This window comes from Capsella rubella, unplaced genomic scaffold (genome assembly GCF_000375325.1).
Source record: "Capsella rubella cultivar Monte Gargano unplaced genomic scaffold, Caprub1_0 scaffold_7, whole genome shotgun sequence".
NCBI lineage: Eukaryota > Viridiplantae > Streptophyta > Magnoliopsida > Brassicales > Brassicaceae > Capsella > Capsella rubella.
This window is the reverse complement of record NW_006238917.1, coordinates 7,494,188-7,521,258: the sequence shown is the minus strand read 5'-3', so window position 1 is coordinate 7,521,258 and position 27,071 is coordinate 7,494,188. Positions and strand designations below refer to the sequence as shown.

The 27,071-nt window shown below is 36.6% G+C and overlaps 4 protein-coding genes across 6 annotated transcripts; all 4 read right to left on the bottom strand.

The window, feature by feature from the left end:
• Nucleotides 1–1,590: 1,590 nt before the first annotated feature.
• LOC17879222 (receptor-like serine/threonine-protein kinase SD1-8) lies at nt 1,591–5,691 on the bottom strand. Its single transcript, XM_023779087.1, has 7 exons — nt 4,293–5,691; nt 3,316–3,450; nt 3,038–3,225; nt 2,751–2,961; nt 2,424–2,661; nt 2,167–2,317; nt 1,591–2,079 (listed from the first exon to the last, which is right to left on the bottom strand). Exons 1-7 carry the CDS (start codon nt 5,593–5,595, stop codon nt 1,753–1,755), a joined length of 2,553 nt encoding a protein of 850 aa, XP_023634855.1. The 5' UTR covers nt 5,596–5,691; the 3' UTR covers nt 1,591–1,752.
• Nucleotides 5,692–8,817: 3,126 nt separating this feature from the next.
• Nucleotides 8,818–16,637, bottom strand: LOC17880386 (G-type lectin S-receptor-like serine/threonine-protein kinase B120). The gene is made up of 14 exons (XM_006285118.2): nt 16,546–16,637; nt 15,230–16,377; nt 15,014–15,142; nt 14,828–14,940; nt 14,540–14,750; nt 14,217–14,460; nt 13,982–14,138; nt 13,588–13,893; nt 10,601–11,996; nt 10,274–10,509; nt 9,970–10,180; nt 9,653–9,890; nt 9,408–9,555; nt 8,818–9,255 (listed from the first exon to the last, which is right to left on the bottom strand). The coding sequence occupies exons 2-14, from the start codon at nt 16,038–16,040 to the stop codon at nt 8,938–8,940; spliced, it is 4,518 nt and encodes a 1,505-aa protein (XP_006285180.2). The 5' UTR covers nt 16,041–16,377; nt 16,546–16,637; the 3' UTR covers nt 8,818–8,937.
• On the bottom strand, nt 16,480–19,242 carry LOC17878806 (cysteine-rich receptor-like protein kinase 29). The gene is made up of 7 exons (XM_023779088.1): nt 18,390–19,242; nt 18,161–18,289; nt 17,923–18,077; nt 17,623–17,833; nt 17,301–17,544; nt 17,069–17,225; nt 16,480–16,965 (listed from the first exon to the last, which is right to left on the bottom strand). Exons 1-7 carry the CDS (start codon nt 19,225–19,227, stop codon nt 16,660–16,662), a joined length of 2,040 nt encoding a protein of 679 aa, XP_023634856.1. The 5' UTR covers nt 19,228–19,242; the 3' UTR covers nt 16,480–16,659.
• LOC17877965 lies at nt 19,066–26,651 on the bottom strand. 3 transcript variants are annotated; one of them, XM_023779086.1, is made up of 13 exons: nt 25,718–26,651; nt 25,473–25,618; nt 24,901–25,006; nt 24,662–24,794; nt 24,417–24,474; nt 23,708–24,308; nt 23,294–23,623; nt 22,675–23,097; nt 22,507–22,579; nt 22,315–22,400; nt 22,101–22,220; nt 21,908–22,014; nt 19,066–19,152 (listed from the first exon to the last, which is right to left on the bottom strand). In XM_023779086.1, exons 1-12 carry the CDS (start codon nt 26,348–26,350, stop codon nt 21,916–21,918), a joined length of 2,808 nt encoding a protein of 935 aa, XP_023634854.1. In that variant the 5' UTR covers nt 26,351–26,651; the 3' UTR covers nt 19,066–19,152; nt 21,908–21,915. The 3 variants fall into 3 exon arrangements, with proteins under 3 accessions (XP_023634854.1, XP_023634853.1, XP_006282440.1); XM_023779085.1 differs by lacking the exon at nt 19,066–19,152 and having other exon boundaries at nt 21,709–22,014; XM_006282378.2 differs by lacking the exon at nt 19,066–19,152 and having other exon boundaries at nt 21,709–22,014; nt 23,708–24,305.
• Nucleotides 26,652–27,071: the final 420 nt, after the last annotated feature.

Below are 27,071 nucleotides of genomic sequence, written 5' to 3'. Positions count from 1 at the left end.
CGGCCAACATAACATATGTTTTGATACATTTAGCATGTGTGGTGCTGTCAACTACACCCTTCGATATGTTCTAAGTATGGTAGAAATTTATGTATTGTACGTCAAGTTTGACAAACAGAAGGTTGGGCTGGACGAAAAAGAACTATAACTGTCAATTCGGTTAAGCGTTATAGCTTAAAATGTTACAAGGTTTTTTAAACGGTTTCTAAAATATTTTTTAAAAAATTTACAAGGATTTACAAGGTTTTTTGAGTTTTTAAAAAATTTACAATGGTCTTTAACTAGTATTAATAATATTTAAAAGGATCTTTAAATAGTTATAGAAGTTTACAACGGTTTTTAAAGGTTTTTAAGGGGATTTAGAGGTTTATAAGGATTTTAAAAATATTTTAAAAGGTTTTCAAAATTTTATTAAGGATTTTTAAATAGTTATGAAAATATTTACAAGGGTTTAAATGGTTTTACAAAGATTTATAAAGATTTACAAAGATTTTAAAAAGAAATTTATAAGAGTTTTACAGGATTTTACAAGTGTTTATAAAAATTTTGAAAGGATTTACAACAGTTATAAGAGTTTTGAAAGGGACGTACAAGTGTTTATAAAAGTTATTAAAGGATTTACAAAGGTTTTAAAAGGTTTATTAGAGTTTTTAAAGATTTTGGATGACTTTTAAAGGATTTACTAGGCATTTAATAGATTTTTGTAAGGATTTTAGAAATATTTACAAGGTTTTTAAGAAATTACTGAAATTTTTTTGTTGGAAAATATATTTACATGATATATAAGAGACGGGACGGGTTTCCGTTCCAAAATAGACATACCACTTTTCTCTTATCATTTTTAATGTATTTATCTTTTCTCATAGCAAAAAATAAAATTGATCATTTTTTTTTGTCTAAACCGGTGTAAAAACAAATCAAATATTAAATTGGCACAAGATTTGATTATGAATTGTTATTAACACAATCCATATTTATGTAATTTATTACAAACTTAGTTTTTGAAATCAACTCCGTACGTACGTGCAGGTCTAAATCTAGATTTGGTTACAAATATAAATAGTTACAAACAATATAGGCATACCTTCTTTATATTTTTTGCACTATTCATCTACATGCTCAATTAAATACATGGGATCATCCTTGATTGAATGAATTAATAGAAAGACTATATAATAGTAGAATTTGGACTGCAGATTAGTATTTAATTATGATGATATTCCTTCATGATGACATTCCAAGTTGGATTCACACAACCATCAGAAACGTCTACTCAAGTTTGCAAAGAACAAGCTTGTATAAATGATTAAGCAGACGAAGTAGCAAAGACAGCTAGAACACAGTTACACAACCTCTTGTAATCTATTGTACTAAACACTCTTTTGACTCTTGTACTTGTTTAATTTATCTTAATATAAAAGTGAAAGGATGACATCATGATTCCAAGGATTTTTATTTTCATGAAATTCCTGGGGAGGAATCCTCTTGATGACATTACTGAGAAGGAGTCCTCTTGACATTCCAGAGGGTGAGTCCTCTTGACATTGATTCCAAGGTTTTTCTTTTTTGGATGTCAAAAAAACAAAACAATGACAAAAAAGTTAGGAAGTTTCCTTTAATAGTAAATTAGATGATAAGTAAAAAGGAATAGAAATGGAAAAAACTAGTCAATCATGTTGTAATACTTTGCTATCGAGGCTCACTACAGAGACAGATAGTATGCCTCTACACAGATTGGCTCGGACGTTTAAATCATCGACCGTCAAGGACTGAGACAGTAATTTGATTCACTGTCCACGGTTCATCATCACGCCGTTTATTCGACGAAAAATCAGTTTCAACAGGATTCCTCCGGAGGCAATAACCAGGTAGTTTAGGCTGAGGTATAGTCGTTGATTCGCTTCCAAGCATCAAAACTACCAAGGACATCGTTGGTCTGTCCTCTGCACGTTCTTGAACACACACCAGACCAATTTGGATGCATCTTAAGATTTCATGTTGCTTGACCGTTGATGAAGAATTTGCGATGATCGGATCTATGATCTCTAGTCCTTTTCCTTCTTTCCAGTTCCTCCACACCTGTTTACAATCATATAAATTTTCCTAGTGTTATCATTAAATTCTTGAGTGGGAAACAAGATCAAGTTTGAGAGGATTGTAGCTTACGCAACCGAGAAGATTAACATCACGGTCCGAATTGTAGAATCCTTTGTTCCTCTTGCCACTTATGATCTCAAGAAGCAAGACCCCAAAGCTGAAAACATCTGACTTCACTGAAAATATCCCATCCATTGCATATTCAGGAGACATGTAACCGCTGCATAACAAAGATTAGACTCAAACTTATGAGTTTTTTTTTTCTTTCTTTTTTTTAGTTGAGACCTAAAACAAAGATTTTGGTATTTTGGAGAATGATTGCTTACTAGGTTCCGACCACCTTCCTCGTGATAGATTCTGTATCATCCCTTCCAAAGATCCTAGCCATCCCGAAATCCGAGATCTTTGGAGTCATATATTTATCAAGCAAGACGTTGCTCGCTTTCAAGTCTCTATGGATGATCCTAAACCGCGAATCTTGGTGAAGATATAGAAGCCCTCGAGCAATACCATTAATAATATCAAATCTCATTTGCCAATTTAGCTTAGAGCTTTGTTTTTTGTCTGCAAATGAATCATGACCTAATTGAGTACATTCTTCCCAAAGACATTCAACTGTTAAAACGGAGTTGTAAGAAGCTGAGGCAACTAACCAAATAGATGAGAATCAAGGCTTAGATTCTCCAGGTACTCGTAAATCAACATCTTCTCGTCCACATCGACGCTACATGCAAGAAGCCGAACAAGATTTATATGCTGAAGCCTTGCAATCAATTTCACCTCATTCTTGAACTCATCAATTCCCTGAGATGATGTCTCTGATAGTCTCTTCACCGCGATTTCTTGACCATCAAGTAACCTTCCCTGTAACCCGACATTTTATTACACAACGAAATTATCCAATGATAGATTCTAAATTAAGTATTTCAATCATTTGTACCTTATAAACTATGCCAAAACCACCTTGTCCAAGCTTGTTGTCGTTAGAAAAAAATTTTGTGGCCATGGCAACTTCTTCAAACTTCATCAATGGCAATTCAAGATCGTCACTATTGTTTTCTCTAGATATGTGCCTCCTACTCGATAATACTACGTCGTTCATTAGAAAATCTCGGCTTCTCACTTGATCTACAATTTCATTCAGACACCAAAAACAGTCAAGATAGATGATTATCAAAATGTAAAGATAAACATAAAGAAATTAAGATATTAATTTACCTCTAGGTGTTTCAATTGCTATTGATCGGTTCTGCTTCCTTTTCCAAAAGTAGAAGATGATGAAACTTAAAAGAAGCAAAACGCTCACTCCAATACTCGAACCAATGAGTTTTGCATTTCTGTTTCTCGTGTCATCTAACATAAAATAGATACCAATACAAGTTAATCTCCTACCAGGTGACGTGGCTTGCTGACTCATATATCACATTACTTGTTTTTCTTTCCTTTCAACTACTATAAAATATAAATACGACATTTAAGACCACGACCAAGAAAATGATTTATATTTTACATCTTTCAAAGAAATTTAAATTAGTTATATGATTCTAGGTAGTGTTAAAAATAAAAAATCTTTATTAGTAAACATTTTCGTACTTTTGATTTTAAAATAAGTGTATAGAAAAAGTGAGAAACAAAATAATATAATTGCTTCGAAGTTTCTATATATATATAAAAAAAAACATAAATAGTCGTCTTTTGACATTGGATCTACCTTTATCACACTATTCTTGAAATATATAAGTTTTTGTGAGTATCAAAAGTTTCACTAATGTGTTGTATGTTTTAAAAGAAGATTAAATTCCATTTGACCTTAGTTATTTAACTATCACAAATGCTTTCACATAAAGTCAACATCGCAAACAAGTTTAAGAAGTTTTAAAAAAGAGGAAAAATAGAACTGAAAAACGTTTTGTTAAATTCAAAGTCGGTGTTGATCCAATTTTTTTTTCTCAAAGTCTGTTAAACCATAACAATGTAACTTTGACTTGCAATATTCTACACTAGTCTAAAGTTCTACCAAAAAAAAAAAAGCGCATTATCAAACAACCAATTTGAAAGAATTAATTACGAAACAAGTCTTGTGGCATTACACTATCAACCGTTACTTAGCAAAAGTAATAATGTGGCATACGAAAACCAAACACGTCATTAGCATCCCAATCTAACCTAAAGAAGATAATGGAGAAAGAACTAACCGAGATCAGTATTAGCCAATCTAACGTAAAGATCTTGACCACCCTTTGCGTAATTTCTGATATCTAAAAGCTCCCCGGTCCATATCACACAACCTGACCCGCCACCACGTATATCTGTATTAGCAAACGCTGTACAATTACAATCCTTTAAACACTTCTGTTCACATTCTTTCACACCAATTCCTCTGTCCACACTCGCAGCCGTAGTATCAGGCAATTTCATTTTCTCCAACCTCGCAAACCCATCTCCACCACCACATGTCAACAACGTCTTCCTCACACACCCATCCGACCCGTCTCTCAACCCCCACACTTGCGGATTCCTCGGCTTAAACCCTTTTATACAATTACAAACCGGTGATGTGTTCGAGTCGCAGTAACCATACGCACCACACTCTTTGTACTCGTCGCATTGGTCTTTCGGTGCGTACCAGAATAGGTTCCAAGTCTGTGCTGTCTCAATCCATGTGAATCTTTGTAACACTCCCATGGAGCTTAGGCTTACCCTCGAGTAAACGTCGCTTTTAGTGACTCGGAATGAGTAAGTCACCTCATCACTACTCGTTGTGAAATTGAAAACCATGTAGTCAAATGGTTGCATCTCCGGTACACCACTAAACCGGATTCCGTTCCATGGACCGCTCCGGTACATTAGTGACTCTTTGTACCAAAGAAAAATCTCAGGGAACCCTCCGGTTTCGAGTTTAAACGTGAAATCTCCACTTGCCGGATCATCCGGGCGTTTCCATGATCGAATCAATCTGTTGGACCCGGTTTTGAGATCCCAACCAAGCTTCATCTCGGGAAGTAAAGTATCTGTCGGGAAATCAAAACTCTGCCACAAGTATCCATCTGGATTGTTGTTGTTAGAGTCTCTAAGCACGAAATTACCATTATCAAGAAGCTCTGCCACCACCGGAGTGCTCACACTTCCACCGGTCAGATTCGTCGACCAAACCGGTGTTTCCGACTGATCCAAAACGACGAGATTATTGTCGGAGATTCTGAGAGTTCCAATGGAGCTAGAGAGAGGATGGTCTCTGTTTGCAACCCATACATAGGTTCTCTTAGAGATTGTCTTGTACCAAATCCCAAGATACCAACGAGAGCTTGAACCGGGTTTGAAGAAACCAAGCTCGAAGACATCACCAGGAGATACAATGGTTTTCTTGCTTGAGATTGTTAAAGACTCTGTAGTCAACAAAGTGTTGGAAGAGATGGAGAAAGTAGGGAACAGAATCAAGAAGAGGAGGAAGACGAAGAAGGTGTAAGAATAGTGGAAGTTTGGTACTTCACCTCTCATGTTTTCTACACCAATAACCTTTTTTTTTTTCCTTCTCTTTCTTGAAGAGATTATGAGATTTTCTTTTTTTCTTTGGAGATATCGGAATTTTTTGGACTACAAAAGTTTATAAAATGGTAGATACATATATACTGTAATATTTTTTTAATACGACATAACATCCTTTGCTTTTAATTCCCTTTATTTCCTTCTAATGCTTAAAAACAAAAACGATGTAATGGAAATGCCATATGTTTTAACAATATTTGGCCTTATGTTGATTTTTGGCTTTTTATTTTTTTTGTTCTTAACGAAAGAGAAATAAATTTTAATTAAGCGTGATAATTGACACTGAATAAAGACGGAACTGTAGAGCTTTTTCGGAATTATAGAGCTTCTTTGAAAAAACCCGTTGTTACTCGTAGTTATTTCTTCCCCATTACAAAGTAAATGTAAGATAGAAGTTTGGTACTTCACAAGTTCACCCTCTCATGTCTCTATACCAAAAGATAAATTTGAATTCCTATATTCTTTTAGGAGATTATGAGATTTTCCTTTTTGAGATATCATATATTGTGGACCATAAAAGTTTATGAATGGCGGATGTATTCCAAAAAATTATTTTTAATACAAGATATTGTTGTTAACTTTAAACTCTCTTAATATCTTTCTAATGCGTTAAAATACGGCGTAACGGAAATGTCATTTGTTTAAATAATTTTGTTGTCTTATATTGTATTTTGTTTTTAACAAAAGAGAAATAAAATTTTAACTTGATGATTGGCAATGAATACGGACGGAGTTTTAAAAAAACCGTCGTCACTCGTAATTCTTTCTTCTCCAATAAAGGTGGGGCGCGACTTGCAGTTCAGCCTTTTTAACTTCATATTTATACAAAAAAACCTTATTAGTTGACTCCTGACCAGACACCACGCTTCGAACATAAGTTGAGATTTCATGTTAGTATATAGTGAACAAGTCTTGATTGCCACTTACATCCATTTTTGTACATCCTAAGAACAATCCCCAATGTTGATCCCCTAATTGGATCCCCAACCATGCCCCTAGTTATTCTTTCACCTTTAACAATATACTAGTTATGCTATAATAGTTTATGAATATGATATTTTGAACCTACGTTTAGGGATTTCTATGAAATCCGCAATCCGAAAAAAGAAATAATCTCCCAAAAAAATAGAATTAGAAAAGTATATATTTTTTAAAAAAATTGAATTTGTGAATATTTTCTGTTTTGTTATAATATATATTTTTACAAATAAAACTAACGCATATACAGATGCTTAAAGGGGTTCAGAAGTTTCCATTTTTTACGGTTGGCTCTATGTTAATATAAATCTTTAACGTAATACATCATTTATTTCTGTGAAATATTATATTCTCTTGTCTTGCTTTTTATGTTTTCTGGAATGTGTTGAGTACTATGTTGTATGTACAGAGTCCAACTCAGAGTTGACATAGCGAATAGAAAGTTCCTTTTTTCCCTTTTCTGTTGTCACTTGTCAGCCTTCTTTTCCTTTTTTTACAACTCGTTTTTTTTCTTTATTTTTGAGCGTTTCTTCCTTTTCTCTTTTTCTGATTTATTTTCTTAATATGCCTTCTTTTTTTTCTGTCTGTTGTCAGGCTTCGATTACTTTTATACAAGTAGATTTTGATTATAATTTTACAATTATAAGAGCTTTTGCTGTAATTTTCTTAGTTAAATAAATGTATCCTTATGGAAAATCTTAAGTTGCTAAAAAAATACATGTATGTATAGGCCACAAGGCCAGAACTACGCAACTGAACCAAACAGTTGCGTGTTGCGTCTGAACCAGAACATCAGTTTGGGGATTAAAGAGACTACGACACATTGCACCAGTTCGTGAAGATATATCTTACGGTTTCAGCTTCTTTTTTTTTTTCGTATTTTCCCATTACATGATTATTAGTCAACCCGTATGTAATGCATGCATGTCCGGGAGTTATATGAAAAACAGTGTTCAATTTGTTTTCCTTGTAATAAATACAGTATCTCTTTTTAGTCTTTGTCTCGTTCCCAAATATTAACTTCAATCGTCTCCGAAGACATAAAAAAGAAGAAGAAGGGGTCGATCCACGTTTTCCTGAATTTTTTTTTTGTCTAACACTAAATGTGATTTTCCAACCAATAGTATAATAATTGGTCAAAAACTTGATAATAAATATACATCTGAATTACATTATATCATTCCTCATCAAAAACAAGGTTGGAGAAAACGAAGACTACGCATTTTGTTTGACGATTTAATTAATAAGTTAAGATATATAGAATTGTTGCCCGCACAGCCGTGGTCCAGTGGTAAGGGAGAATTGGGGAAAGGTTGGAAGGAACTAACCCATGTTCGATCACCCTGTAAACAAAAATCATGGTTGTGTGGGAAGACCCAGTTGGTTTACCTGGTAGTCAGAAATGCAGGCGGTGACTACCCCTGACATTAGTCGGAAAGCATTCCAAACTCGGGACAGACAGTGTGGTGCCCCTTTGGAGAGAAATTCACTCTGAAGTACTTTCGTGCGTTTCTACCGGGACTGACCGGATCAGCGATAGGGTTTATCAAAAAAAAAATATATATATATATATATAGGATCGTTGGATTGGAGCTTTGAGGAGAGGAAACTTTTGTTAATGTTAACATAGAGACATACAAAGCTAAAACATCCAAACAGTTCAATACATTTTTTTCACCAACCAAAGATGTTTTGATAAAATGTTCGAAGATTGATAATCAAAGTCAAAGCTCAAGAAGTCTTTTAATTTGAACATCCTCACTAGTCTTCTTTCTTCGTTTGATTTGTACATAAGAGGCTTCTAATTACATGATTTCGTATTTTCGCATTAAATATATAATCGAATCAAATTTTGATTTTAATTAATACACAATCCTCCAATGTTTGAAGTATATATTTACAAACTATTATGATGGACATCTTTTCAACAAATACCATTAATTAATTTAAATACTTTTCAGCACTATCATTTTATTATATAGATTAATATTTGTTTGATGATTAATCTTACTATTTTTTTGTTTTAAGTTGATTACTATTTGCTAATAGTATTTTTGTAATATGAAAAACACTAGTAATTGTGGTGTTTTTTGAAGGTATGGAAAAATGAGTGGATAACTTTTGCAACACCCCCTTGATTAATTCTATATATGTGAACAAAATTCCAACATCAGAAAACAAAAAAAGCATTCATATTTTTCACTTTATCAACATGATTTCAATAAACAATTAAACTCTATTATCCTAATTAACCAAGAAAAAAATAATACGTTTTCACAATAATAATAAAGAACTTTACAAGGAAAAAAAAGAATCTTATCGTCCAAGAACAACTGTGGAAGTGATCTCATTAGAAGAAACTATGTATTGTTGGCTCGAATCAAGAGCAAAGTTGACATCAATGGAGTTTCTTCTGGTGGAAGTAAACGTTGGCTGTCTTGGCACTGCGAGCGTCGCAGTGTCACTCTCTAACATGAGCAAAACTGCAGCCATGTTTGGTCTCTCCGTAGCTGAATCTTGAACACAAAGCATCGCCACATGTATGCACCTCAAGGCCTCACGTTTATTACAAGTGGCCCTAATCTTCGGATCCACAAGCTCCTCTGATCTCCCATGAGTATACAAATACCAAGCCTGCAAACCATTTCAGTGTCCACCATTAGTTAGACCATATAAACCAAAGTTTGCATATAAATAGCTGCAAAACTCTTCAAACCAGTTAGAGGATTCATCATGGATTCAAAATCAGAACTACTGTCTTTACTCTTAGTTTTTGGTAAACTTACATAACCAATGAGGCTTCCATGTTCAGAAGATCGAAGACTTGTGTTCCTCTTCCCACTTACTATCTCAAGCAGCAAGACACCGAAGCTGTAAACATCGGATTTTACCGAGAAAAGTCCTTCCATCGCATATTCTGGAGACATGTATCCACTAAATTCACAAATACAAAAGATAAATTGTTATGAACATGTTTTTCTCATTCAAAGGAAACATTTGCTCTGTTTTTGAGATTCTGTTTTTTACTTACTAAGTTCCAACTACCCGAACAGTGTTAGCTTCATTTTGGTTACCACCAAAGATCCTTGCCATACCAAAATCTGAGATCTTTGGATTCATCTCTGCATCTAACAACACATTGCTAACCTTCAAATCTCTATGAATGATTCTCAATCTTGAGTCTCTATGAAGATAAAGCAACCCTCTCGCAATCCCTTCAATGATCGAAAACCGCAGTTGCCAGTCTATCAACTCTTGTTTCGTTTCATCTGTACATTCAAAAGAACAACAATAAGAATAATGAAAGGAAATACTTATTTATTTTTCGATCTTTAGAAGTAAACATACCAAAGAGAAAGAAGTCTAAGCTCTTGTTAGGCATATACTCATAAACAAGCATTTTCTCTTCACCCTCAAAGCAACATCCAAGTAATCTCACAAGATTCCGATGTTGAAGCTTCGCTATGAGAATGATCTCATTCTTGAATTCATCAACTCCTTGTCCAGATTTACCAGACAATCTCTTCACAGCTATCTCACGCCCATCTTCAAGAACACCCTGAACCAAAGAGAAACACATCTCAATAATCAACAAAAACATCATAAACCTGAAACACAAACTTTGTCTACAAAATGGGTGCAATCAACCAACCTTGTAGACTGGTCCGAATCCGCCTCTTCCAAGCTCATTCTCTTTGCGGAAGTCATTAGTAGCTTTGGCTATAGCATTCAAACTAAAGACAGGTAACTCTGATGTGTTAACAGCTTTTCCTTCAATCATTATGTCAACAGATCCAGAAAACGCCGAAGTGGTTTCTTTGCTCTTGATCGTCTGAGCGACAACAACCGATGTATCTGTGTTCTTACCACAATATGCTCCTGAAACATCTGAGCAGATAATAAAGAGATGTTAATCAAGAAGATCTTATCCTTCAGATAGAGGAAACTTAGAAATCAAGAAAGAGTAAAAAATTAGTACCTTTCTTTCTCTTGAATCTCCATAGAAGCAGAGCAAAGATTCCTAACAAAACCACACCAACAACAACTGCGATAATCACCGCGATCTTGGATTTCTTTTTCTCCCCTATTTCGGAATCAGCAACACGGATATGAAGCAAGGATCCACCAGCTTCAAACTGCTGCACATCGACTAAATCTTGGTTCCATATCATGCATCCAATACCACCAATAACAGTATAAGCATTGCAAGAACAATTCTTCAGACATCTCTCTCTGCAATCCGAGGGATCAACAAGATCATGTTCAGGAATCTCAAAATCAGGAAGCTTCACAGATTTCAGAGTCAAGAACTGATCATCTCCAACACTAATGTTCCTCTCACACTTCAACGGCGTTCTTCTTCTACAACCTCTGCTCCAGTTCCCTACAGAAACTGGCTCATAACCATGAACACAGCTACAGATTCCATTAGGGCCCTTCATATCACAAACACCAAAATTCCCACAACGATTGTACTGATCACACTCAGTATCTGGCTCTGACTGAAACTTAGTCCATTTCTTCAAAGTCTCACTCCATCTCAACTCCTCTTCAGTGCCATTATAAAGAACCTTGAACCTAAGTAACATAGATGGATCCGATGGAACATACGTGAAGTACACGCTACCTGTTTCATCTGGTGGAGACGAAAGCTTAAACCCATATAGATAATTCGTCAACAGAGACATATTCTGAATCCCAGTAAAAATAGCAGAGTTCCATTGCCCGCTTCTCCATTTCCTCGTCTTGTTCCTTTCCCAAAGCACAATCTCTGGTGCTCCAGAAGGATCAACACCTAATGAGTAATTACCAGGAGAAGGATCGGTCTCAGATCTCCAAGAGTAAAAAACAGGATTGTCTCCGGTTCGAGAATTCACACGAACTCTCATCTGAGGTAAAAAAGTATCAGTTGGGTGATTGAAACTCTCCCAAACAACTCTGTCTGTGTCGGTTTCAGACAAAACAAAGTTCCCTGTATCTTGAATAGAAACGATTCTGTTGTTGTTGTTGTTGTTGTTGCTTGATTCGATGTTTGACGACCAGACTGTAATGTTTTTGCCATCTAATAACACGAGATTCCCGTCGTTGCTTATGGTAAGAACTCCAGATTGGTCTGAAATAGGAGTTTCTCTGTTTGCTACCCATACCACAGCTTTGTCCTCGATGTTCCCATACCAGATCCCTAGATAGCGAGACGTGGAAGCTCCGGGACTGAAGAATCCGAGTTCGAATGTCTTCAGTGGAGAAACTAAAGGTTTGTGATTGACACCGTCTCTTAAAGATTCTCCCCTTCTGATTGTATCTGCAGCCTTAGAAGATTCATAGAGGAAGAAGAAGAAGAAGAAATAGAAGGTTTTGTGAAAGTTTCTCATTTTCTAGGTGTTTGCTCTTGGAGATGAAGACCCAAGTGAGAATAATGGTAATAAAGGATTGGTTTTGAGGTTTTGGCTTAAAGATGAAAGAAGAGGAACAGAGGAACTGTGACAATGGTGGAAGCTTCCTTATTGATGATAATAATTAGAGAGGAGACTGGAGAGGTGCCAAAGGAGAAGTATACTAACAAAAAAAAAAGTAAAAGTTGCTGTGTGTTTTGCGACTGTTGAGAAGTTTCTTTATTTTGTGTTGTCAGGTTGGACCAAAGTGGATTAAAATCTAGAAATATTGTATAGTCTTTGGCGTAACAAAAAAGGTCAAATTGTTTGAATTATTATCATCTTTGCAATTGTATTATTATTCTCTTTCAATTCTTTTTTCTTCATCTACCTTTTTTGTTCTTTTTCAAGATTATACAACCTGCAGAATTATGTGATTGGGAGATGACCTAATTGTTTTGAAACTTTTTCATCCAAAAGTCTTTGGACGGAGTTAGTTTATATGGTGGATTAGATATTTCATATTTTTTAACGGTCCAAGTTTTTTAATTTAGAAAGAAAAATACGTTTTATAAAATCTTCTTTTACTACTTTGGATAATTTAATTTAACTTACCTACAAGATTCCATTCATTTATATTATGGACTGCTTCGGACATCCTTTTATTAGTCCATTCTCAATAGTTAAGAATGATGAGGATTTAACAAATGGTTTATCAACATTAGAATAGTTAGAAGAAGTAATACTATATTCCTATAATCATATTGTACAATCTAGGTGGTTAACGAAATTGAAATCAGAAATAATGTCAAGCAAGTGGAGCAGTTGGCTTTGTATACTAAATTTTGATTGGAATATTGTTAAGTTATATAATAATGCTTAAAATGCATGCTGCCTTTGGCCGCCACATTGACTCATGTGGTCAAAGTATCGCACATTTGATTTTGATAGGTCTTCTCTTTATTCTAATGCACGTGAAATATTTTACATATCTTTGTTTCGAATTTTGTTCCTTTTAAATGTTGTTTACTCGCCTAAAATCTAATAACCCAACATTACTATTAGTAAACATTTTTGCATGACGTTAAATTATTTCTGATATCGATGCGGCCAAACCTCAAGTGGGTGCAGTGCAGTAGCAAGTGACACTAAAGTATATAAATGATACTCATACAATGCCAGATCGAGTTTGTAGTTTACATTATTGATTGATTCATTTAGTGGATTAGTTGATTACAAGTGACTATTTTACATTATAACATTAGTATTAGTTTAATTGAGATTTGAGAGAATGTGGCTACTAGGCTACAACTACTAATAAAGAAACATCATCCTCCATTTGAAATTAAAATACTCCAAGGGTCCACTACAAAAGCTTGGTCATGCGTTATATCGATAGATTATATGATTTTAATCATTGTGTAAAGTCGAATTTGAAAAAAGCATATTTACCGTTAACGATATATATGTGTAGTAGAAAAAACCTGTAACATCTACTGGTTTGGAAAACTAGATGAAGCAAAGGTATCTGAAAAATATTTCAGAGAAGAAACAGAAACATATACAGATTAAGAGATTAAGAGAAAGCTCCCTAACGAGGAGATAATACAGAAATAGTGACATCATCATTCGACGACATTAGTAACGGTTCTGTAGAAGAAGAAACATTCTTGAGCATGTCACTCTCTAACACAAAGGCAGGCCTGGAAGGTGTTGGGAGCGTATAAGAATCGCTATTGAGCATAAGAGCAACCGAATCCATTGTTGGTCTAGTCGCTGAACTTTCTTGAACACATAAAAGACCAATGTGTATGCATTTCAAGATCTCGTTTCTTGATCCCGTGGTTAAACTCGGATCGATCACCCTTAGTATAGTGTCTTCTTTCCAGCTTCTCCAGACCTAAGAAATCACAGGTTCATTTTAACACGTTAAAAATCAATCTGAAACCTCAAATATATATAATCCACCGGTTTAGTTGTGTGCTTACCCAACTAAGGAGATTTTCTCTATCCACATCATCATTAGATAGACCGTTGCTGTTTCTCTTACCCGTAATGATCTCAATGAGTAGTACACCGTAGCTGAAAACGTCTGTTTTCACCGAGAGTTGTCCATGCAGCGCGTATTCTGGAGCCATATACCCGCTACAAGTTGAAATGAAATGACCAGATTAATTTATACCGGTGTGTTTTGGATTTACTAAGTTAAATGAATTTACTTACTAAGTTCCTGCAATTCTGCTTGTGAATCGATTTGTCGAAGTTTGGTCTGTGTCAAAGAGTTTAGCTAATCCAAAATCTGCAATCTTCGGATTCATTTCTTGGTCCAAAAGAATGTTGCTAGCTTTAAGATCACGGTGAATAATCCGATAACGAGAGTCTTCATGAAGGTAAAGAAGTCCTCTTGCTACTCCTCCTATCATTTTGTATCGCAATCTCCAATCCAAAAGATGGCGCTTCTCAACATCTGTAACAGCGTAAAAATCAACACAGAGCGGAAATTCTTTTGGTAGGATCATATAAAGAAAATGGTGGAAACAAATTACCGAAAATGAAATTGTCAAGACTAGCGTTCTTGATGAACTCATAGACAAGGATTCTTTCTTGTCCTTCTATGCAGAAACCCAAAAGCCTCACCAAATTCCTATGTTGAAGCTTTGCAAGTAGTAAAATTTCGTTTTTGAATTCAACATCTCCTTGTCCTGAAGTACACGATAATCTTTTCACCGCGATTTCTTGCCCACCCGAGAACACACCCTAGGACATGCATAATCCTAATTTTATAATTCTCTCAAGACAATCCAAAATTACAGTTATTGCTCAAAGAAACCTACCTTATAAACTGAGCCAAATCCACCACGTCCAAGTTCGTTTTCTGGTGAAAAGTTATCTGTTGCTTCCTTTAAAGTTTCGAAGTTAACCAGCAGTGAATCTGAGAACTCATTCTCTGCATTTGATCTTAGTATTAATGGCATATCCTTCATAGCAAGAGAACAACAACAAAAAGAAGAATGTATTACCTTTGACTCTACCTACAGACTTGTTCTTCTTCCACTTCAAGACCAAGCATAGGGACATTGCAAATAACGCAACAAGAACTATCGCGATGACTATCACGATAAAGACTTTAGATCCACCTCTGCTCTTTCCTGCAATAAAACAATCACTGCCTTAAATCTTAGAGACAAACATCTGCAGATAACAGTGGAAAAGATTATTCAAGAATGTAAATGTACCAGTTCTTGCAGCTGATGCAGCAGGTGGATCAGGCTCTAGATCGGCATCAAACTCATAGAATCTCCCAGTCTCAAACCTGAAGCTACAACTAGGAGCAAGCCACCGAAGACCAATCTGACCATCACAACAGCGTGGGATATTCTCAAACCCAAAAAGTAGACAATCATTACAATCCTGCTCAGACAAATCTGGCGTACAATGCGCACTTCCATAGAATTTTGGGTATCCCGCCACGCCCGGACCGCTCCCTTGAGCGTATTTTCTATTCGGTCCACCAGCTGCCGCAATCCCTTTGAGTTTGTCCATCAGTTCTAGCTGCAGACGATCAAACTCATCTTTGTTTGCTGATAATGATATGTTTCTACCCGCAATAAAGATCTTAGCCGGAGCTGTCTCTTTTCTTCCATAGAGTGTCCTATTCGAGTAACGAAACATACAGTGCGTGTACCACACAACAGGTTGTTTTCTCCACGGACACTGCTCAGCGAGGTTTCTTCCAGCATTCTGAATACATCTGAGACAATCATCTCTTGTGACTTCTCTTCTACACATACCAATTGCATAAGCTCTTTCTCCAGATGAGTCTCCAGAAGAAAGGTTGTAGAAGCCATAAGCTTCAGGTTTGAGTGAAGAGAGAGAGGAGACAAGGCCGTAGAGATTGTCGGCGAAAGCACTGTTGGCCGTGAAGTTTCCTCCACCAGGTACACAGTTGAAAACTGGAGAAAACTGATAGACATCCTTCTCAGCTAAGGCAATAGATGGTACAAATGTTAGGAACCAAGCAAAAAAGAAAAAGCTAACATGTTCCATGGAAGCTTGAAGTGTTTTCCTTCTTCTGTAATCAATCTTGTGAGAAATCCCCAGAACGTAATGAGCCTTAATATTGTAAAGGTCAAGTTGGAATCATTCAAAGCAGCGTGGTCTTTGAACCTTGAACTAATTTAAAATCCGACAGCAGAAAGAACAAAACTCGTTGATAAAAAAAACAAGTTGCCAGTCTTTAGAGCCTTAGGGTGTGGTGGTCCAGGATTATAATATGAAGCCAACGATTTGGTGCAAAGAATCAAGTCAACGGTGTGAACACGTGAATATTAAAGTAAGAAGTGTCCATTGCTCACTTCTTTTCCCCTCACGTACCAGGAAGAAACTGAAAGTTTGGTAGTTTTCAAACAAACTAGGAACTATTAAATTTTCGTAATAATGGATTATATTTGTATATACGTATATATACTTTATTAAATTGTACCTATAACGAAATTAGAACTTGATAAACTTAAAGAGAAAAAACAATAAGACAAAGGAAAAAGTATCTCACAGCTTAAGATGCCTGTTTATTCACATTAAGATCAAGCCAAGCTGCCTGAAAATTCACACAAAACAAAATCTTTTTAACAAAGGCTTTCAGAGCACAAGCAAAAACATTTACAGATTAACGAGGAGATAACTCGGAAACAGTGACATCATTTGACGACATTTGTAACCCTTCCGTTGAGGAGGAAACATTCGAAGGCATGACACTCTCTAACACAAACGCAGGCCTCGAAGGTGTCGGGAGAGTAAAAGAATAGCTATTGAGCATGAGAACAACGGTAGCCATTGTTGGTCTAGCTGCTGCACTCTCTTGAACGCATAAAAGACCAATGTGTATGCATCTCAAGATCTCGTTTCTAGATCCCGTGGTTAAACTTGGATCAATAACGCTAAGTATAGTGTCTTCTCTCCAGCTTCTCCAAACCTGTAAGAGAAAAGAAAAAAGAAAACAGAATCACAAATTTTATCAACACGATGAACAAAACTGAAACCCCAATGACTGGTTTGGTTTTGGATACTGTACTTACCCAGCTAAGAAGATCTTCTGCATCTTCGTCTTTGTTAGATCCACCATTGTTGTTTCTCTTACCTGTAATGATCTCAATGACTAATACACCGAAGCTGAAAACATCTGTTTTCACAGAGAATTGTCCATGCATTGCATATTCCGGAGCCATATACCCGCTACATATTGAAATGATAACTGGTTTAAACCGGTGTTTCTTGGATAAAATAAGTTAGTACGATGAATTAACTTACTAAGTTCCTGCAATTCTGTTTGTGAATCGATGTGTCATGGTTTGGCCTGTGTCAAAGAGTTTAGCTAATCCAAAATCTGCTATTTTTGGATTCATTTCTTGGTCCAAAAGAATGTTGCTAGCTTTAAGATCACGGTGAATTATCCTGAAACGAGAGTCTTCATGAAGATAAAGAAGTCCTTTAGCTACTCCTCCAATCATTTTGTATCGCACTCCCCAGTCCAAAAGTTGACGCTTCTCAATATCTGCAACAGCAGAAGATCAAAACAGAGTGGGAAAAAAGAATGGTAGGATCATATGGAGTAAATGGCGGAATATTTTACCAAAGATGAAATGGTCAAGACTAGCGTTCTTTATGAACTCATAGACAAGGAGTCTTTCTTCTCCTTGTATGCAGAAACCTAAAAGCCTAACCAAGTTCCTATGTTGAAGCTTTGCAAGTAGTATAATTTCGTTTTTGAACTCGATGTCTCCTTGTCCAGAAGTACCTGATAATCTCTTCACCGCGATTTCTTGCCCGTGAGAGAACACACCCTGAGGCATACATATTCTAAATTCATAAATCTATGCAAATAAACAAACGTAAGTTACCAGTAAGAAGTCATTTGGTCGAAGAAACATACCTTATAAACTAAACCAAACCCACCACGTCCAAGTTCGTTTTCAGAAGAAAAGTTATTTGTTGCAGCCTTTAGAGTTTCAAAGTGAACTAACAGCGAATCAGTGTTCGAGAACTCGTCCTCAGCAATTGATCCCGACAAAGGTGATTGCCCAAGAACTAAATACGCAGATAGCAGTTATAAGAATTAAAGCTAATCATCTTTTAACAATATAACGATGACAAGAAGAACAGTTTGTTACCTTTGACTCTATCTCCAGACTTGTTCTTCTTCCACTTTAAGACCAAGCATAGGCAAATTGCAAATAATGCAACAAGAACTATAGGGATGACTATCGCGATAATGACTTTAGATCCACCTTTTCCCTTTCCTACAGTAAACATTCACTGCCTTAATCTTAGAGACAAAAACATTGCAGCTAGGAACGTCTACAGCAGAACACACAATGACATCCAAGTATTTCTATGTACCTATTCTCTCATTTCTTGCACTCGATGTTGGTGAATCAGCAGGCTGGATTGCAGGTGGATCAGGCTCTAGGTCGGCATCAAACTCATAGAATCGCCATGTCTCAAACCGGAAATTGCAACTAGGACAAAACCACCGAAGACCAATCTCAGCATCACAACAACGTGGGATATTCTCAAATCCATAAACTAGACAATCATTACAGTCCTGTTCAGACAAATCAGGCGTACATTGCGCAGTTCCATAGAATCTTCGGTACCCAGCAGAAGCCGAACCGTTCCCTTGAGCGTATTTCCTATTCGGCCCACCAGCCGCCGCAATTCCTTTGAGTCTGTTCAATAGTTCTCTCTGCAGCCGCTCAAACTCATCTCTGTTTGCTGATATCTCTTCACCCGCGATAAAAGAACTATTCGGGAACGTCTCTTTTCTTCCATAGATTGTCCTGTTCGAGTAACGAAACATACAGTGTGTGTACCATGAAACAGCTTGTTTTGTCAGTGGACACTGTTTGGGGAGGTTTCTTGCAGCTGTCTGAATACAGCTGAGACAATCATCTCTTTTGACTTCTCGTCTACAGAGACCAATTGCATAAGCTCTTTCTCCAGATGAGTCTCCAGAAGACATGTTGTAGAAGCCATAAGCTTTGGATTTGAGTGAGGAGAGAGAAGAGACAAGGCGGTTGAGATTTCCAGCAAAGGTGCTGTTAGCTGTGAAGTTGCCACGATCAAGACAGTAGAATTCTGGATCAAACTCATAGGAATCAACCTGAGCAAAGGCATGAAATGGAGCAAGCGTTAGGACACAAGCAAAGAAGAAGAAGATAACTCTGACATGTTCCATGGAAGCTTGAAGCTAAAATACGGTAAAGGTCGATCTAATATGACCTTAAGATCTTATAAAAAAGCCATGTGTTCTTTCTTTAAACTATTTCAAAATCTGCAGCCGAAAGAACACAAGTTGCGGATCAAAAACAATTATAAAACTCAGAAGCAGACACAAGTGGACAACCTTTGTGAGGTTGTTGGGTCCTGCATGATGATAGATTAACAAAATTTCAATATAAATTTCCGAGTTGGTGCAGCGAATCAGGTCAACGGTGTAAAAAATGTTTATTTCTCACTTTTTTTCCTCTCAAGTAACCAATATGAACTGGAAGTCTCAAACTTTAAACAACTTGGAACTAAAACTAATCTTCCAGTAATGAGAAATAAACTACTTAAAGATATCCCATAGACTCCAACTTTTTTTTCCCCTTCCTCATGCTGTATTTGAAGTTATTATACCTATGAGATGCAGGTTATCTAAGATCATCTTACTTGGTGGAATGAGATATCTTCTTAAGATTTTTCCAGCTTCATGAAGTTCAACTGGAATTTCACTAGCTTCTTCCTCGAAAAACCAGAAATTTCCAAACCAGAAACCACGTTATATATTCAGGAGAGGAACATAATCCCAAATGTAATATAATGACAAAAATACATACTTTTCACAACCCTTTTGCTTGGAAATAACAGCAACGTGAATCAGGTTGAATGAAGCTCCCATGGTGAGCCAATTCGACGCATTTGCTTGTTGTCCCCGTGATTCCAGAGAAGCTGTGTGGGATTGCTCCATCATTTCACGGAAATTGAGAGCCCACGAGCTCCGCGAATTAGTAGGATTATCAAATATCAAATCAGTGAAGATCATCAATACCACCGTCGTTTGAACCAGCGACGGCGGATTAAGCTGAGAGAAAGAGTGAGGACGACGGTTCAGTTTATGAACTAAAGAATTAATCTCGGACCGGGTCCAAAAATGTAATAACCGGCATTTCCGGATTGCGTGCTGTTACTAAACGGTTCGGTTCGCTGATTTTACTTGTCAATTTAGGATCCTTTTTAACTCTGAGATTTCTGGTTTGGTTTGAACCTGTGGAAGTTAGGCCAAAGAGGTAAGAAGAACCAACAATGGATCAACAAGGCAGAATCGAGATTTGATAGAATTTCACATGAGACCAACAAAAAAGGATCTTCAGATTCACTTTCATGTAATCACACACATTGTTATTCTTGGAATGGGATTGCTCTGTTTCTTGGGACACTAAAGACTCATTTTATGCCAAGTGTTCTGTTCTCCATTTTTCTTTTGTAATATTGAATCATTTCTTCTTAGTGGTTTCTTCTAATTCTGATGAATCTTTGCTTCATGAAGAAGACGAAGTTATGTTCCCGGGAAATGTGCGTCACTCTGTTCTCATTCCTTCTTTGCTTGCAAGTTTCTAGAGAGAGAAAGATAGATAGAGAACTCCTGAGGTTGAGGAGAGACACTCAGTATTTTAGGGATAAGACAAAAGTAGTCATATTATTATATATATAGCTGTTTCAGGTTTTTCAATTGTCTTCGTTAAACAATGCTTATTCAATTCTCCAAATGTTCGTTCCCTTTCAATTCAATTAAGGATCATTCTTTGCTTTCCTCACAAGGATCATTTCCTTAACAAACCCTCATTACCATCCATCAAATATTGCCTTTCTTAAACGAGATGATGGTAATATAGGTGACCACTATCCTTTAATCCGAGTCCACCATCCTTACAAAAACTAAAACTCAGGTTATCAGAAAAGGTTTAACTTGATGTTAGCATTCACAAAGATGGCTAGATATCAAGGGTTGCTTCAAACCCGGGCTGCTACTATGTTCTTAATCCGAAACTACTATAAGCAGCCTGTTAAAGTTGTGTGGAAGAAACCCCAAAATGGATGGATAAAGCTTAACTTTGACGGATCGAGAGGAAGAGAAGGACTAGCCAGCATTGGAGGGATATTCAGAAACCACAAAGCCGAGTTTGTTCTTGGATACTCAGAATCCATAGGGGAAGCCACAAGCACCATGGCCGAATTCGCAGCCCTCAAAAGAGGGCTCGAGCTGGTTCTAGAGAACGGGTGGACAGATCTATGGCTTGAAGGAGATGCCAAGATCATAATGGATATCATCTCCAAGAGAGGTAGATTGAGATGTGAAGAGACAAAAAAGCATGTGAAGTACATCAATGTGGTTATGCCTGAGCTGAGCAACTGCGTGTTGAGCCATGTTTACAGAGAAGGGAATCGTGTCGCTGATAAATTGGCTAAGTTAGGACATCAGTTTCAGGAACCTAAAGTCTGGAAGCTGAACCCTCCAGACATAGTCCTACCAATTATCCATGACGATGCAAACGGTAAGATTGTTCTTAGAACAAGATGAGCCCGAAAGAGTAAGCATTTGTAATTAAGTTTTGTATATATCATTAGATTTTGTCAATAACAAGCCAAAGATATGTAAACATATACAGTATATAGCTTTTGTAACAGCAATATATATTCCACTTTATTATTCATCACCCAATAACAATCTGAATGGCAAATGAATTCCCTTTTGCTCTCTTTGTTCTTGTTTGTTTATTTCTATATATGTTTACATTCTACTACTCCTTAAAACTGTAACTCAACAGCTGAATCTTTCCTAGAAATTATCAATGATCAAGAATCAAAGTTGGTACCTCCAGCTCTATTTATATAATCTTGATGCACCAGTTGAATCCCTAGATGTGAGTTCTCGGATTTCCTTTACAGCTTCACGAATTTTATGGATCGCCATTTTCTTCACCTGGATATTGCAGCAATATATTTTTACATAATCACCACTCCTTTCTTACTCAAACTTGTTTTGACTTTTGAACTAAGGGAATTTACCTCAATCTTATTTGCTTTCGTTTTGACGCTCTGAGGAAGTTGATTGAGCTCCTCCACTCGCTTAATAGATTCGGTAACGTGCTCAGGTGACAGAAACTTCACAACCGCATTTACACAAGACTAGCAAATATATGCAAGAGTTATGTTAAAAAGATTAATAATAACTTATGATATAAAAAGAAGGAAAGAGTGTGCTGGGTGCTGAACATACTACCTTATTCTTTTTATTTTGGTATGGACATCCAGCAGGAACAATGACTGCTTCCCCAACACATTGATCAAAACTCCATGGTTCAACATCTGAACAAACAAAATAAGCAGCATGAAAATGAGTGATGAGTATGCATTACAGACATAATGAAATGGTAAGATAGAAAACTAGGAGAAATGAGGATATGATACTTACCAAATTCTTCCTTAAGCCTTGCTTTGTGATACTCATCAAGATAGTAACTCTGCTCAAGTAATGGATGACTCACCTGCCAAAATGATACATAACAGGTAATTACTAAATATGGGCACATCAACAACTGATCTTTTGTAGAAGCAATCGAACCAAAAATCAAAAACTTACTTTTTTTTTGCTGGAATCCTTGGGTTCTAGCTCGTGAGAGTGGTTCTTAATATACTCAAGAAGTTTAGAAACATCTTGTTTCTGGAATACATCCCACTGGGCACCATAAGAGTTGCTTAGGCTTTCTTCTTCACAAGAGTTGTTGCAACGTTCTCCTTCCTCTCCCTCAAACTTACTGTCTCTGCATTTAGTGCCTAAACACTGTTGTGAAGATTCTGAATCAGAACCGGGATAGTCATCCAACCAATCTCTTTGAGCATATGCCTCAGAACTATCTCGTTTCTTTCCCTTATCAAATTTACTCTCCCTCCCCGTTTCTGTGTTTTTAGATCTTACTCTTCCGATATTTTTCATAAGCTCTCCTATCCTAAAAATTTGTTGAGTAGATACACGTGTTTCTGTGACATATAACAAGACATCAACCTGCAGAGCAAATCAAGGGTTGAGAAAAATATAAGCAGATCTGAAAAGTTAAACCAGAAAAGCCAAAGGAAACTTAACTGGCCACAGTTTTACTTTTTTAGCTAACAATCAGTGTAAATCTTCAATTTGGAAAGCTACGAAGGTGTGTGAAATAAGGGAAAACACTTCCAAAAATTGAATGATTACGAAAACTTACCATGTCACAAGTTTCAAAACCTAGCTTCGTCGCAGAATCAGGCAGTGTATATTCTTCACCACTCCTGTATGAAATATTGAGGCATGGACCAAAATCGGGTGTTTCCACAGTGTCAGGTAGGTTGGCTGCGATATTTAGTAGTCCGCGCTTTGGATCCATGTAATGAGAAATTGGTAAAATATTCAGTATTTCAGCATAATGATTTGGGAAATGTTCTTTAAACAATGAAGACGAAAGCCATCCCTCCAGCTTCAACCTTTCTTGACAAGTATTAGTCTCAGCCTTTCCACTCAAAGACCCCAAAAAAAAATGTTTTACGTCAATGTCTACCTGTCATTGAATAAGAAACCAATCAATTAAGAGATAAAGGGTATTAAAATTCAGAAAGAGAGAGCACAGAACACAAGGACTAACCTTACACCAGTCCATACAATCAGTAGTATTGCCGGTTTTGCTGTTTAAGGTCATAAGATAGCAACAAAACATGGCTACTGGATCCCAGTTCAGGCTTGAACCACCCTTTAACACACTACGAACTACTACAGGATGGCCTTTACTCCAGTGTGTCTGAAAGTGGTCAAGATTGTTTTCTTGAAAATCCATCACTTTGGGGTAGTATAAAAAGTTACCAGTTCTGTCTTCTCTTCTCTTAGATGCTTCTTTCAAGTGACTGTCACTACTACTAGATTGCGTTTCCGTTCCACAACAAAATGGACATCCCAAGAACTTATCCAAGACATCAGGCAACTCATAGCAACTGACTACTTCCTCTGCACTGATCTCTAACTTGCTTGTCAACTCCAGAGGGAATAGACTCAGAGAAAGTTTATTGCTGCATCCTTTAACATCTTTCCGCTTACAATCTGATAGAGATTTAATACCATTCGAGCATTTAACCGATCCATCTTTTCTAGACAAGCTCCCTTGACTCTGATTTTGCTCAGAACTTAGCCTGTGAACAGAGGAACTGCGTGTGCACCTTTTTTGCAAATCCACAACAGCAGAGTTGCGACTGCTACCTCAAACAAATATTCAACGAATTATTCAGAGAAAAACTCAAAGCAGATTTACATAATGTGTGAACACTTAAAAATAGAAGGGAATCAGGTATCAGAGTAAGCACCAGAGCTGTCGATCATCAGAGATTAATTCAGAGATTTGAGGTTCAGCTGGATTTCCCCCTATCACAAATGTGAAAGAGAAAAAAATAGAATCAAACATACGAGTGAATTTAACTTAATAGAACCATAAGATCCAGAAAAGAAAAAGTCTGAATAAAGTGTCTAATTATGGATGTTCTTGTCCTACTGTTAAGACAGAAAAGTTATCAAATTGAAGAAAAGTAAAGGATTTATCAAAATTAAACACCTTTCTTTTCTGCGTCATTCACCAACTCTACTTTTTGTTCTGCATTGATTTCTTTTAGTACTGGAAGAAGCATGCACACCGCGTAATGCAGATGCAAAACCCTGTCGATATCCCTCCTGACACTCTGAGAATCCTGGAACATTTTATAGAAGTCAACAAGTTTGTGTCACAAATTGTCTACAGAAAGAAAAGAAAAACATGTAAAATCTTTACGCTAAAGAACTATCAGAAATTCAGACCTTACATTTAGAGACTCCAGACATAGTAACTGAGCAAACCTTGCACCTACATGATCCACGGCATACAGGACATTTTTCCTCCACTTCTTCTCTGGATCCCTTGTTCCTGATTTATTCCAAGCCAAAAATCAGTATGATGACTGCTTCTAATTAATTAGTAAAACAAAACCAGATAACTTGATAGTAAAATTAGAAAGGAACAATGAAATTGCAGAAGCAAACTGAAATGAAGCTGTTGAAGCTGAAAGTTGCAGGACAGAGTATCTCATGGTTACATCCTAACATTTAGCCACTTGCATCAAAAGTGGATAAAACAATACTCTAAATGCACATAAAACCGAAGAAACACTGTAATTTAGTAGTTATCATAGGTGAATGAATAAGCCTCAGGATGTCTTCGGACCACAAAACTATCAAATCATTAAGCGAAATTCCTAATTATAACTATCATCTTCATGTAATTATTAAAATAGATACAGAGGATTAGATTCTAATGTGAGCAATTCATCAGCAAAAAGAACAGAGATTTCTCAAAAGAAAATAAATAGCAAAGAAAACATAACCCAAGATACCTTTTTTCGATACAATCGATGCAAAAGAACTCCCTTTCACAGCTCAAACAGCTAATCAAATCCCCAAATCCTCTGGTTCCACACCAATGACACCTCTTCTTAATCTCCCTCCTTCCATTAACCAAATTCCCCTTGAAAGGAACCACCTTGAGACAAACAATCACACAAAACACCAAATAAATAGAGTAAGAAAAGAAACTAATTGAGATACAGAACAAAGTGTAAAACTTTAAGCTTTATGTTACCTGCATTTTGCCAACAGGCAAAGGTTCAATGTTCTTAGACCTAAACCTTATTTCAGTAACCGTAATTGGCTCTTCCCCGACTTTAACATCACAAGGAGAAGACACATTACTTGTAGTCGGAGAAGGTGGTGAAATTGCCATAACACCATTAGGGAGAACCCTCGTTAACTCTTCACCAACAAATTCACGAAACCCTCCATTACTATTTGGCTTCTTAGTCTTCTTCTTCTGATTCTGTAACCTCTTCTTCCCCTTCTCGACTTCTCTCTTCAGCACCAACTTAATCAAATCCAACTGCAAATCCCCTCTCTTCAACTTCATCTTCTTCACTGCTTCGTCCATAGCCTCAGCTTCACCCATAACTCGCTTCCTCTTCGATTTCCCCAATCTCTTAGCCCTAATTCTGCTTTCGTTAGGCTCGATCTCTGAACACGCCGCTTCGTCTCCTCCTCTCCTTGATCTAACGAGCTTCACTGACTCCGAACCTTTCTGCGTACTCCGCTTCCGGTTCTGCTGAGAGTAATGACCCTCGCACATCTTTTTACCCTCTAAAGCTCGCTTCTTGCACCGCCATTGCTTACCATCGGAGCGGTTGCAACGAAACTCGTCCGGAACAGCATCGTTGTCCGACATTTCTCAAAAGACCCGAAAATACTCTGAATTGGGATGAGAAATTCCGGTGGAATCTCACGGAGCTAGTGATCTGAACCCAGAGGAGAAGGAAGAGGAAGAAGAAGAAGAAGTACGGCGTTGTAGTGAGAAAGAGAGAGAGAGAAAGGCAAAAAGGCAAAGTCTTTTAATTTGCAGAGCTGAAGAAGTGGCAGTATTGGTAATTAAGGAGAGAACGAGAGTCTTGTTTTGGTAACGTAAGATCGCAATATCGAGACGATCTTCAGTTTTTCAGTTACCTCTGCTCTCTCTCTTTTTTTTCTTTTCTGTATTATAATTTTGGTTTCTGATTCTTCACAACTCTGATTTGCTATTTATAATAAAAAAAATTCTGTATGTACTTTGTATGATGATAATTTCTAACCTTTAAAATAAAAAATTAATTAAATTGTTTTCCATTTTACATTAATTTTTAGTTGACTACATATATATTCTATGTACTAAACGATAAACATAAAGCTAATTTTACTTAAATTTCGTTGACTGGAATAGATTTGATATATTACATACCTAAGACGTAACGCGTATTTACATAAAAAGTTTTGACTGACTGTACATAGATATGACTACGTGACACGCGGCAAAAATAATATTAATTAGATTAGTTTTTAGTTGACTGGAATAGATTTGATATACAACACGCCAAAACGTAACGCTAAATTTGACATATTGCATACAGATTTGA